Genomic DNA, 12,163 nt, shown 5'->3' on the forward strand with positions numbered 1-12,163 from the left:
TAAGTTAATTTAGACTAAACAAAGTCTTATTAATAGCAAAGGATAATTAAAATCCCAAACTTACAAGGTTTTCAGCAGAAGTAAAGTTTGCTAAAAGTTAACAGTGTAACAAGTATTATAGTAACTTCTAATCTTGTGGCCTTAGACAGTCTAGTCCACAGACATAAAAAAAGTTCGCTTAAAAAAAAAAAAAAAAAAGAATGTCATCTTAAAAAAAAGAAAAAAACAGAAAAAAAGGGGGGAGGCAAAATTTATGTAAAAAGAGTATTATATGGTAAATTCTTGTCCTGAAATAAATTAACTGGTTGTTTAAAAAAAAAAGAAGTTTGTAATAAGTCAGAAAGTTGAGACATGTCAAAGAATTGTCTGCGAAAACTGTGAAAGCAAAAATGTTATAAAAAATTTATGCAAAAAATGTTGCATAATTTAAAAGTAATAAAGCTTCCTGAGTACTATTGAAGAAAGAGTTTATGTGCAAGGTGTATAAGAAAAGTAAAATGTGCCTTTGGTAAAGGGATTATAAAGAGGCATAAGAATGTGGATTTTTACCTACATTAAAAGGTTAAAAAAATTATTGTTTTGAAAGTTTAAACAAGTTTTAAAAAGTTAATTGTAAAGAAAATTCTATGTGTAAACATATTAGCTAAAGTTAAAAAGGTATCGTCCAGTTTTCCTGTGAACTGGACATTAAAGTAATAACGCAACAGTTTTTTCTTAAAGCACTAACCTGCTCTTCAACAAAGATTATAAAAGGTTAAAAAGAGTCTATACAATCTTACCTTATGGTCAAACATGAAAAATTAGATGAATATGTCTACAAGGTTTTATTAAAATTAAGTTTAACATTAATAACACTAATATAAAGGTAAAATTTAGCTTATCTGGTATAAAAATCATACAAGAAGCATTATTAAATATAAAATGGTGTTTAGCTTTCTTTGGTCTAAAAACTAATAAGTGCTAAAGGAAACATTCATTTTACTAGGGGATCATAGAAGTTGAAGACTTAAAACAAACTTTGGCAATCAAAACAGCATACCAAGATGCAAATGCCTGGTTGGAATGGATCAAATATTCCATCCACACGTTAAACAAAAGCAATTATTATGCTTGTGCACATGGCAGGCCAGAGGCCAAGATTGTCCCCCTTCCACTAAGGTGGTCCTCCAGTCGACCAGGTGTGGGCTGCATGGTAGCTCTTTTCCAGGATTCTACAGCCTGGATGGAGTAACAAGTCATGCCAAGCTCTCTCTGCTATATCCCAAAGTCCAGCACCCTGCGGGTCAGCCCCCAAGGGCCTTCCAGCCTCCGTCTCCCAACACTAAGTTCACTTCGTGTCTCTCACAACAGGGAGGAAACTTAGCATTCCTTGGAGACCTGAAGGGATGCGATGAGCTTAAGAATTTTCAAGAGCTTATCAGTCAGCCCTTGTTCATCCCCAAGTGGATGTGTGGTGGTATTGTGATGGACCTTTACTGGGCACTCTGCTGAATAACTGGAGTGGCACTTGTACTTTAGTCCATTTGGCTATCCCTTTCACCCTGGCATTTCATCAACCAGAGGAAAAACAAAATAAGACATCGTAAAGCGAGAGAAGCCCCTTATAGGTCTTTCAATTCTCACATTTATTTAGACGCAATTGGAGCCCCGCAAGGAATACCAGATCAATTTAAAGCTTGAAATCAAATAGTTACAAGATTTAAGTCAATATTTTGATAGATGACAGTTAATAAAAATATAAATTAGATAAACTACATCTATTACAACCAACAGCAACAAGCTTTTCATGAGTTAGAAGAAAAACTCAGGTCGGCCCCAGCCCTGGGGCTACCTGACCTGACAAAACTTTTTACACTCTGTGTGTCAAAAAAAAAAAAAAAAAAAAAAAAAAAGGCAGTTGGAGTTTTAACCCAGACTGTAGGGCCCTGGCCAAGGCCAGTGGCCTATCTCTCAAAACAACTAGACGGGGTTTCCAAAGGCTGACCCCCATGTCTAAGGTCCCTGGCAGCAACGGCCCTGTTAGCACAAGAAGCAGATAAGCTAACTCTTAGGCAAAACCTAAGGCTTCATCAATGATTTATAGTTTTTTACATTGTAATCCTTCACCTCCTTCGTGAAATTTATTCCTGTTTTATTTTTTTGAAGGTGTTTTAAATGGGATTGCTTCTTGATATCTTTTTCTGATTCTATTGGTGTATAGAAATGCTACTGATTCTTATATGTTGGTTGTGTATCATGCCACTTTCCTGAATATGTTTATTAGACCTTGTAGGTTTTTAGTGGTGTCTTCAGGGTTATTTATATGTAAGAGCTTCCCATCTGCAAACAGGGCCAATTTAAATTCTTCCTTTTAAATTTAGATGCCTTTTGTCTCTTCTTGCCTAATTTCTCTGACTAGTACTTCCAGAACTGTGTGCAATAGAAAGGGCAAAAGTGGGCATTCCTGTCTGTTTTAGGTCTTAGAGGAAAAGCCTGCAACATTTCCCCATTCAGAAAATGATGTTACATGTGGTTTTATCATATATGACCTTTACTGTATTGAGGCGCACTCCTCCTATATCTAATTTGTGGAGTTTTTATCATGAAGGGTTGTGGAATTCGGTTAAATGCTTTTCCTGCTTAAATTGGAATGATCCTATGGCTTTTGTGCTTCATTCTGTTCATGTGATATAGCACATTTATTGATTTGTGTATGTTGAAACTTTCTCGTATCCCAGGGATGAATCCCTCTAGAACATGATGAATGGTGTTTTTAATGAGCTGTGCAATTTGGTTTACTAACACCTTCTTAACGATTTTTGCAACTGTGTTCGTCAGGAATTTTGGCATGTAGTTTTCTTTGCTTTTCTCTTCTTTGTGTTTCCTTGTCTGGGTTTTCTACCAGGGTAATGCGGGTGTGATCAAATGCGTTTGGAAGTGCTCCTTTCTTGTCGGTTTTTTTTTTTTTTTTTGGAATAGTATTAAAAGTATAGCTATTACTTCTTCTTCTTTATATATAAATTTTGGTAGTATTAGGAAGGGAAACCATTCTGCCTTAGACTCTTCATTGATGGGGGATTTTTTATTACGGAATCACTTTCCTTACTTGGTAATGGTCTGTTCAGAATTTCCATTTCTTCACCATTACTTCTCGGTAGGTTGCATGTGTCCAGGAATATATCCATTTCTTCTGGCTTGTCCTACTGTAGACTGATGATTGTTCATAATAGTCCTTATGATGCATTTTATTTTGGTGATGTCAGTTTTGCTGTCTCCTTTTTCATCTTTGCTTTTATTTATTTGAGTCTTCTTACTTTTTTCCTTAGTCTGTCTAAAGTTATGTTGATTTGGTTTACCTCTTCAAGAAACCAACTGATTGTTTCATTGATATTTTTATTGTTCTTTTCATATCTATTTGATTTATTTCTGCTCTGTCCTTTATGATTTCTGTCCTCCTACTTTCGGATGGCATTTTTTTTCTAGTTCCTCAAGGTGCAGTGTGAGGTTTATTGAAGATATATCTTTTCTTTTGAGGTAGGCTTTATTGATGTAAACTTCACTTTTAGAATTGCTTTTGCTATATTTCATGGGTTTTCATATGTTGCGCCTTCATTTTGCTTTATCCCAAGAAACGTTTACACTTTGCTTTTAATTTCTTCATTGACCTATTCGTTATTTAGGACATGTTGTTTAATTTCCGTCCACTTCTAAAGTTTCCAAAGTTCCTACTTTTATTCATTTCTAGTATTTTACCATTGCGGTTAGAGAAGTGATTTGATATTGTTTCAAACTCCTTTAATTTGCTAAGACCTTTTATGGCCTGACTCATAATCTATCCTCCAGAATGTTCCACATGCAGTTGGAAGAATATGTGTTTTGGAGTATTTGGATGGAATGTTCTGTAATGACTGTTAGGTCCATTTGGTCTGGAGTGCAGATAAATCCAACTTTTTGGGGGTCAACGTTCTGTTGGGACAATCTGTTCATTGCTGCAAGCTGGGTGTTGAAGTCCCCTACTATTATTGCATTGCACTCTATCTCAGCATTTGGACCTTAATATTTGCTTCATATGTTTAGGTGCTGCTATGTTGGGTGCATATTTTTGGAAATCATTATATCCTCTTGATGAATTGACCCCTTCACTATCATATAATGATCTTCTTGGTCTCTTTTTACAGTTTGTGATTTAAAGCCTATTTTATTTGAAATTAGGTTAGTTGCTCCTGCTCTATTTGGTTTCCCTTTACATGGAAGAGTGTCTTTTTTCATGTCTTCACTTTCAGTTTACGAACGTCCTTTAAGGAGAAGTGGGTTTCTCCTAGGTTTGGTTGTGGTGGTTGTTGTTTAAATCCATTCAGCTACTCTGTGTATTTTAGTTGAAGAACGTCATCCATTTCTATCAAGTTAATTATTGATAGGTAAAGATTTACTCTTGTCATTTAGATAATTTTTTTCTACTTATTTTGTAGGTAATTTCTTCCTTTCTTTCTCTTTTACTGTCTGTCTTGATGGATAAGAGATTTTTCTCTATTAGTAGGTTTTGTTTCCTTGATATTTTAAAATGTATCTATTACATGATTTTTTCTCTGTGGTTAGCATGAGGCATACAAAAACATAATCACAACAGTTTATTTATTGATAATATAACTTTGATCACAAAATAAAAACACTCTACCATTTAACTCCATGCCCAGATTTTGAGTTCTCTATTTTACACTTTACAACTTTTTATATTTTATATCCCTTAACGGATTATTGTACGGATTTCATATTTACTAGTTCCATTTTTAACTGTTACATGGAAGATATACATGATCTGGACACCACCGTTACCTTAATAGAATATTGTGAATGTGTGTGGTTACTTTTAATAGTGAGTTTTATACCTTCAGATACTTTTGCATTACTCATTAGCATCCCTTATGTCAGTTGGAAGAACTCTCCATAGGATTTCTTGTAAGACAGTTGTGGTGGTGAGGAAGTTTCTCAGCTGTGATTTCTCTGTAAAAGTCCTTATCTCCCCTTTACTCCTTGGTACATTATTCTTGGTTAGACACTTTTTCCTTGATCTCCTTGAATATATCATCACACTCTCTCCCAGGCTGTTATGCTTCTGCTGAGAAGTCTTCTGGTAGGCATATTGGAACTGCCTTATATGTGATTTGCTTCTTTCCTCTTGCTGCTCTCAGGGATTTTTCTTTATTTTTCATCTTTGAGAGTTTGATTTTAATATGTCATGGGGTAATCTTATTTGGATTGTATCTGAATGCAGAACTTTGATCGTCCAGTACCTAGATGTTTGTAACTTTCTCTGGGTTTGGATGGCTCCCCATTATTATTTTTTAAATAACCTTTCTACCTCTTTTTCATTCCTCCCTCTAGAATATGAATGACTCATACTATTGCTCTGCTGATAATTGTCCCAGAAATGCAGTAAGTTTTTTTTTATTCCGTGTCCTTCCTTTTAATTTTGTCCCCTGTGACTGTATATTTTTAATGAAGCTGTCTCCAAGTTTACAGATTCTTTATTCTGCTCGATCAATTTTCCTGTGGATTTCTCTATTGTGTACTTCTTTCATTGTATTTTTCGACTTTTGGATTTGTTTGTTTCTTTAAAATTCTTTCAATCTTTCTTTCAAATTACTCTGATAAATTCTGAATCATTTCTCTGTAATTATTTTCAAGGTTCACATAGCATGTGAAAAATAGATATTTTGAATTATTTGTTAAACAACTCATACATTCCTATCTCTCAGGTCAATCACTGGCACCTTGTTTTGTCAGTTTGGTGATGTCATGTTTTCCTTATTGTTCTTGATCTTTGTGGTCATGTGTTTGTATCTGTGTATTGAAGAAGTAGGTATTCATTTCAGTCTTTACAGTCTAGCTTTTAGGGGACATCCTTTAGCAGTAAGCCTGTCCGGAAACTCTATATAGGTCTCTTTTGGTCCTTATGTTTGTGAACACTGCAGCTATTGAAGCACTTGGGGGCTTCCTAATCCCAGGGACACAGCGACAGATGCTGCAATGGCATGCATTCCGTTAGCTATTGAGACTAGTGCCTTGAGAGTCTGGAATCCAAGGCTCCATTCAGAGGACTCCCTGTTGTGGTAGAATATTCTGAGCATAAGGCCAGTGGAATCACTGGCAGAGATGTGGGCCAGGTATTGAGTTTGTTTTACTGTGACTGTGGCTTCCTGTCTGGTGCCAGGGTGAGTCTAGAGACTTGATCCACAAGTACCATCTCAGAATCTGGGGCCACGTGCCATGGGCATTTGTCAAGTGGTGGCATACAGTGTGGAAGGCCTGATATTGGGTTCTCAGGCCATGTCCTATGCTTGCCACTCTCTCTGTCCTCCAGGTGGATGGTATCTGTCTCCATGCTGTGCTGAATGTTGGGGAAGGGGTGATGTGGGTAATGTAAAACTGTCTTTACTACCCTCTTCAATGCAGCTTTTCTTATTTTCATGCTATGACTGGGTACCATGGCCTCTCACCTGGTTTTCTTCTCTCAAGTGACGGTATTTTCATACAAGGATAGTTTTTCACATTGATGTTTCTGCAGGAGGACAATCACTGGACAGTCCCTTTTCTCCATCTTGCTCCCCTCCTCCTCCATCTGTTTAATTTTTACATACTATAAGTATGTCCATCTTGTCCATGTGACTTCTATGTTCAGGAAGTTTCCTTAGGCTAATTTACACGAGTATTCACTTAGCTTTTCTTCTGAAAGTCATTATTTTATTGATATCTAAACATACAGTCAGCCTGGGTTTGCTTTCCGTGTTCAGGACTGAGAGAAGGATCCGTGTCTTGTTTCCCTACTGGCTACTCAATTGTCCCTCAACATTAATAGGATAATCCACTTTGACCCTATTTTATTGAAATGCCACTTATGATATGACATACAATGCATTATTGCAAACATTTCCATCTGTTTGTACCTGCTGTTGTGTTGGTGGTATTTCCAAGGCATAAGAAACAGAGTTGGGAGCCATGAAACGTGGGCAAAGCTTTAGTCTGCAGTATGTCTGTGAGTTGGTGTGGAGTCAAGGAACAAAGAGGTCCGAGGGTGCGTGGATCATCACCTGGATACTGACGGAAGTGGTGGTAGATACGTGGACGAGAGGCTAATGCCCCATTCCCTCATGACAGGAAGTGAGGGGAAAATAAACATCAGATTGGTACTGACAGCTGGAAGGACACCAGTTAAGAAATGGGAATAGCAGCAAACTAAGCTATCTTTAAAACCATGGAAAATTATTTACAACTCAGTGGCTCAAGTTTCCATCAGAAGTCTTTGATCAGCAAATTCCAACCCTAGGAGTTTATCCTATGGTTCAGTCAGGCAAGTAGTCCAAATGCTAGGACACAAGTGAAATGTCTAATTACGTGGAATTGGGTTAGTAAATTACGGCACATCCATTAATTGGGATTCCCTATGACTCTTTCTGTCCTTTCTTGTTATTTAAAAACCTTTGTGTTAAGTTAATGTGATACGTTAATACTGAATACCATGCTAATTTGCTTTTAAAACAGGCATTTACATATGTATATATATATTTGTGCACAGACAAAAACATCAGGATGAGTGTTACTGCCAAAATGTAGTCCCTGGTGGTCTCTTGGTAATGGAATATGGATTATGGGGTAACCGCGTTTTGCTGTCTGCATATCTGGTTTGTTTTTTCCTATTTTTAGTACAATGAACTTGCATTATTTCTGTAAGTTTTAAAAACTATAAAATAAGGACTATTACACTTCCAATAAGGAAAAAGGTTTGTATGCCTCTTTATTGTAGATAAAGTAAAGCCCTAATTTGGCTTGGTTTATTCAACCTCCCCCAGTTGAGGTTATTGTTCCAACTTTATCTTGTGCTTCTGTCTCCTAGACTTGGATATCGAATGTTAGGGTTTTGCTCCCTAGGCTCCTTAATTGTGTTGTATCTCCTCTCTGCCTCCCTGCTCCTCTACCCCTGTTTACAAGGTTACACCTCTGTCTTCTTTCACAACCCAACACAATTCTGACTTCCCCCAAGCAATGCCGCTATTTTCTTCCTGTCTGAAATGTTCTCCCTTTAGATAAGTCACAGAAACCATCTTTGAACAAGTTTTACATCCTTCATCGCAACCTGCTTATGACTACGTATCTTTCCACTTTACCGTCATTTCACTGTGAATTTCTGTAGGTGAACGACAGTAGTTTTTAAATCTGGGAATCTAATGGTACAAGGGTGTTAAACTTGGGTATGCATTTAATGTTTTGGGATACATTTCACAATTCATAAGGCACACACATGATTTTTACCATCATCTGCAGTCTATGGCCATTTAGCACATGAACTATATTCACCAATGTTTAGGATGGTTTTTGAAAACATTTTGGAATACCAGTGTTTTAACCATAAGTTCCTGTGTTTAAATTTGTTTTATTTTCGAAGTAACTCTTTCCTAAATCTTACAGGTGGATGTTGTGCCTCACCCTCTTGACAGTAATGAACCCTCAGACTCAAAAGTCAGAGTTTTAAATGGATGTGTTACTTCTATAAGTGAAGATACTATTTATATTAGTAACATCATTTATTTCCCTATGGACACTGTTTCTGAAGGTATGATTTGCGTTTTGTGATATATGATGTAATTCTTAATTTTTTGAGAGGATTTTAGTCCTAGAAAAAATTTAACAGTGTACTTGGCTTCGGTCAATGGCTCTTCAATATTCGAGGTAGACTTTTCCAATTAAAATTATGTACAATATAGGGGCAAATAGGCAGTATTTTAAAATGTCTGCTGTCATCTATTATGTGTTCATTTGTTCAGTGCCCTCAGTAATGCCTGGATATATTTTTCATTTGAATAAGAATTTAATTTCTAATCATGGAAACAATCCTACAAGTACCAAGAGATGCTATTTTTAATACCCTTCAGAGACTATACTTGCAGGGATCATTTCTATAGTTGGTTACTTGAGAAGTTTCTGTGACAGGGTGGAGTACCAAATTTTAAAAGAATACACTTCAAATGCTTCAAAGTTAGGATTGGAGATAGTGCTTTGTGGCTGTGTGTGTGTGTGTGTTGAATTCTCTTTGTAATCAGCAGATATGTTCTAATATTTTGCTTATAACCAAAGATACACTTTTTTTTTTGTTACTTTTGTCTATTGCAGCTGTCATATAGCTTGGGTAAAAAGGGGGAGAATAGTTCTGCTTCCCCAGGCAGCTTGCTAGTTTGTTTTCTTGGGTGCAAAAGCAGGACTCTGACCTGAATTTTGTTTTAAGATGTTGACTCTGTCTGCTTCGTCAAGAAGAGACTATGAGGTGAAGAGTGGAGTCAGGAAATCAGTCAGGAAACCATTGTTATATTCCTGGTGAGAAATGATGGAGATGTGAATGAAAGTGGAGAAGTGGAGGACCTGAGGATTGAGTTGACTCTGGATATATTTTGAAGTTAGAGAAGAACCCAGGAGGTAATGGATTAGATCTTTGATGTGGAGGAAAGATGAGTCCAAGGTACCTCCAAAGTTTCTTGTTTGAGCAGTGGTGAGGGTGGAGTTGCCAGTTTGCGATGTAGACGACTGAGGCAGACAAAAGTTGGTGAATACGGAGGATACCAACAACTCAGCTTTACACATGTTAGATTGGCGTAAGCATAAGGATAATTGATCCTGAGGTTGGTCAGAGCTGGAGGCATATACATTTTGGAGTTATTGGCCCATAGATATATGGTGCACCCACACAAAAGAAATGTATGTAAATTAACAGATACAGAGAGAGATAGAAGAGGTCTAACATGGTGTCTTGTGTCATACTACAATGCTGGATCCTAAGGTGAAGAAATGTTTCACTTTGTTGATATTGCTAGTTTTCTGGAATCATTGTGGCAATTTACTGTCTCAGTTGCAGTTGGGATTTCCATTTGCTCCAGATTCTTTCACGGACCTTTGTTATCCTGTGAGTCAGTTTTAACTTATTGTAAACTTGTGTTTCAACCTCGATGGTCTTAACGGTAACCCTTAAGGCACAGACTTAAGAGTTCATCAGCGGAACACAACACTAGGGGAAATGGATTCATTCTGAAAGTAACAACATTTCCTAGTGGTACCGCTACCACTACTACCAATCAACAGTTATTTGGTGGTTACTATGCACCAGTGATGATTCTGTGTGTATCAACAATATCTATTAAGTGTCACAGCAGCTCAGTATCTTGAAGGCTACTTATCGTGCTTCTCATTTTATAGATGAAGAAAATGAGGCACAGAGAGATTAAACATCTTGGCTAAGGTTGCAAACTGAGTGAGTGGCAGTGTCAAGATTTGAAGCCACGTAAGCAGGTTTAAACTTGTGCTCGTACCTACATGTTTGACTGCCTCTCACTAAGCAATCGTGAACACGAAGAGTTGTTTAGTAAATCCTGTGCTGCTCCCTTAGATTGGCTGTGATGCACAGTTCACACTTTCCTCCATTTGACTTTGTTAAATCAGCAGAGGAGAATCAGTGCCTAAGGATTATAAACTTCTTTTCGGACTTAGAGATTTACAGTGTGTCTGTTTAAATGTGTGCAAAAATGACTTTAGATGTTGCAGAACTGACTTTAAAGTAGTACACTATCAAATAACATGTGAAATCCAAATGACCTAGTTAAGAGATCATGACACTCACATTTCTCCATGGCTGTTTTAGATTTTGTGCCTTATAAGGGTGACTGGTTAAAAGTTGAATATTCCACTGAACCAGGCTTCTCAAACTTCAAGGCAAGCTCTGTGAAGCCCACCCGTTGTACTCATGCGGAAGAGGTAATTTCTTTCCTGTTGCTCCCATCATCGGTTTCTGCCAACCCTTCCTTTCATGATAATTTTCGTGCCCAAGTTTCTGTTTGGTGTAATGGGAATTCCAGAAAACATGAAGAAATATATTCTTTGCCAACAAAGGAGCCACTTTCCTTATTGAAAAGGCAGGACTTCCCAAAGGAAATAATTTGAAAATTATGTAGAACAAGCACATTAATCGATTGAGTTCTAAATTGTGCATTTTAGTCGATACCCAAATGTTATTAGAATCTTCCAATAACAGGAGGAAGAAAAACAATTTTTGTGCCAGAAAATTGTAGGCAAAGAATGAATGAAGTGTGTTGTGGGACTTGAGCTTAACAGTAAATGCTGAGAATGATTTGGGTATTGGAGTCTGAATATGACCAGGAAATTCAGGGCAATAGAGGGTAATGGACATATTTTGGTAATATTTAGAGCAGGATTTCTCATCAGAGACCCAGGCCTCATCCCTGGAGAGCCGGATTTAATTGGTCTGTGGTGGAGCGTGGACATGGTGATCCTTACAAAGCACCCCTGGTGTTAGCAACGGGTCAACCAGGTTGGGAATTATTGATTTGCATCGAAGTGACCTGCACTCATGCAGGACCCAGAGTGAGGAGGTGCACAGCTGGTTACAGTGATTATTGGGCTTTCTCATAATCATTTCCATGATTTACACTCACAGGTCCGCATTACTCACATACGTGGAAGACATGGGGTGATAAGTAATAAGATCTTTTTCACCTTGGATTCTGTGAAACTTCCTGATGGATATGTACCTAAAGTAGATGATATCGTCAATGTGGTCATGGTGGAGAGCACTCAGTTCTGCTTTAAGTGGAGAGCGGTTTCTATCACCCCAGCACAAAAATCGTAATGACAAAGCTTTTTTTATTCTGTTTATCTTTCCTTCTATGAGCAGTAAAGGGGCTGGTTTAACTGAAAAGGTTAGCTTAGTAAGCCTAAATGGTATTTTACATATGGCTTTTCCGGCAAATCTAATTGAGATACTGGCTAGTACAATTGGACCATGAACCAGCTTAGGGAAATAACTTATCAATTAAAGAGCATGCTAGATTAGCTCGCTAGGCACTGGAGGAAAGGAGTTCTTAATTAAAATGAACACTGCCATTAAATTTGAATTCCATGTTTCCCATTAGCAGCAGCAGATTCCAGGATGATGGAGGCCTGGGGCAGCCCTAAAGGGAACGTCGGAGCCAAAGCATTTAACTGAAACAGCAGCAGGGACAGCATGTTAAAGGCATGATTTAAAGTTACAATTTAACTTCAGTTTTGAGTCCCCCTTATGCTGTCTGTACAATCTGTATTGTTCCATAGCCTCTTTCATATTCTGTCATTCACGTAATTTGCAATG

The 12,163-nt window shown here is 37.4% G+C and overlaps 1 protein-coding gene and 1 pseudogene across 1 annotated transcript in view; both read left to right on the plus strand.

Moving 5' to 3' along the window:
- LOC113219572 (cancer/testis antigen 55-like) overlaps positions 1 to 12,163 on the plus strand; it is an 18,221-nt gene extending 6,058 nt beyond the window's left edge. The window contains exons 3-6 of the mRNA XM_026451898.1: positions 8,443 to 8,587; positions 10,661 to 10,773; positions 11,474 to 11,661; positions 11,949 to 12,163. Of these exons, the coding sequence (XP_026307683.1) occupies positions 8,443 to 8,587; positions 10,661 to 10,773; positions 11,474 to 11,661; positions 11,949 to 11,991 (489 nt within the window). The 3' untranslated portion in view covers positions 11,992 to 12,163. The remainder of the gene's footprint in view (positions 1 to 8,442; positions 8,588 to 10,660; positions 10,774 to 11,473; positions 11,662 to 11,948) is intronic.
- On the plus strand, positions 8,906 to 8,986 carry LOC111531629 (annotated as a pseudogene).

This window comes from Piliocolobus tephrosceles, chromosome 12 (genome assembly GCF_002776525.5).
Source record: "Piliocolobus tephrosceles isolate RC106 chromosome 12, ASM277652v3, whole genome shotgun sequence".
Classification (NCBI taxonomy): Eukaryota; Metazoa; Chordata; class Mammalia; order Primates; family Cercopithecidae; genus Piliocolobus; species Piliocolobus tephrosceles.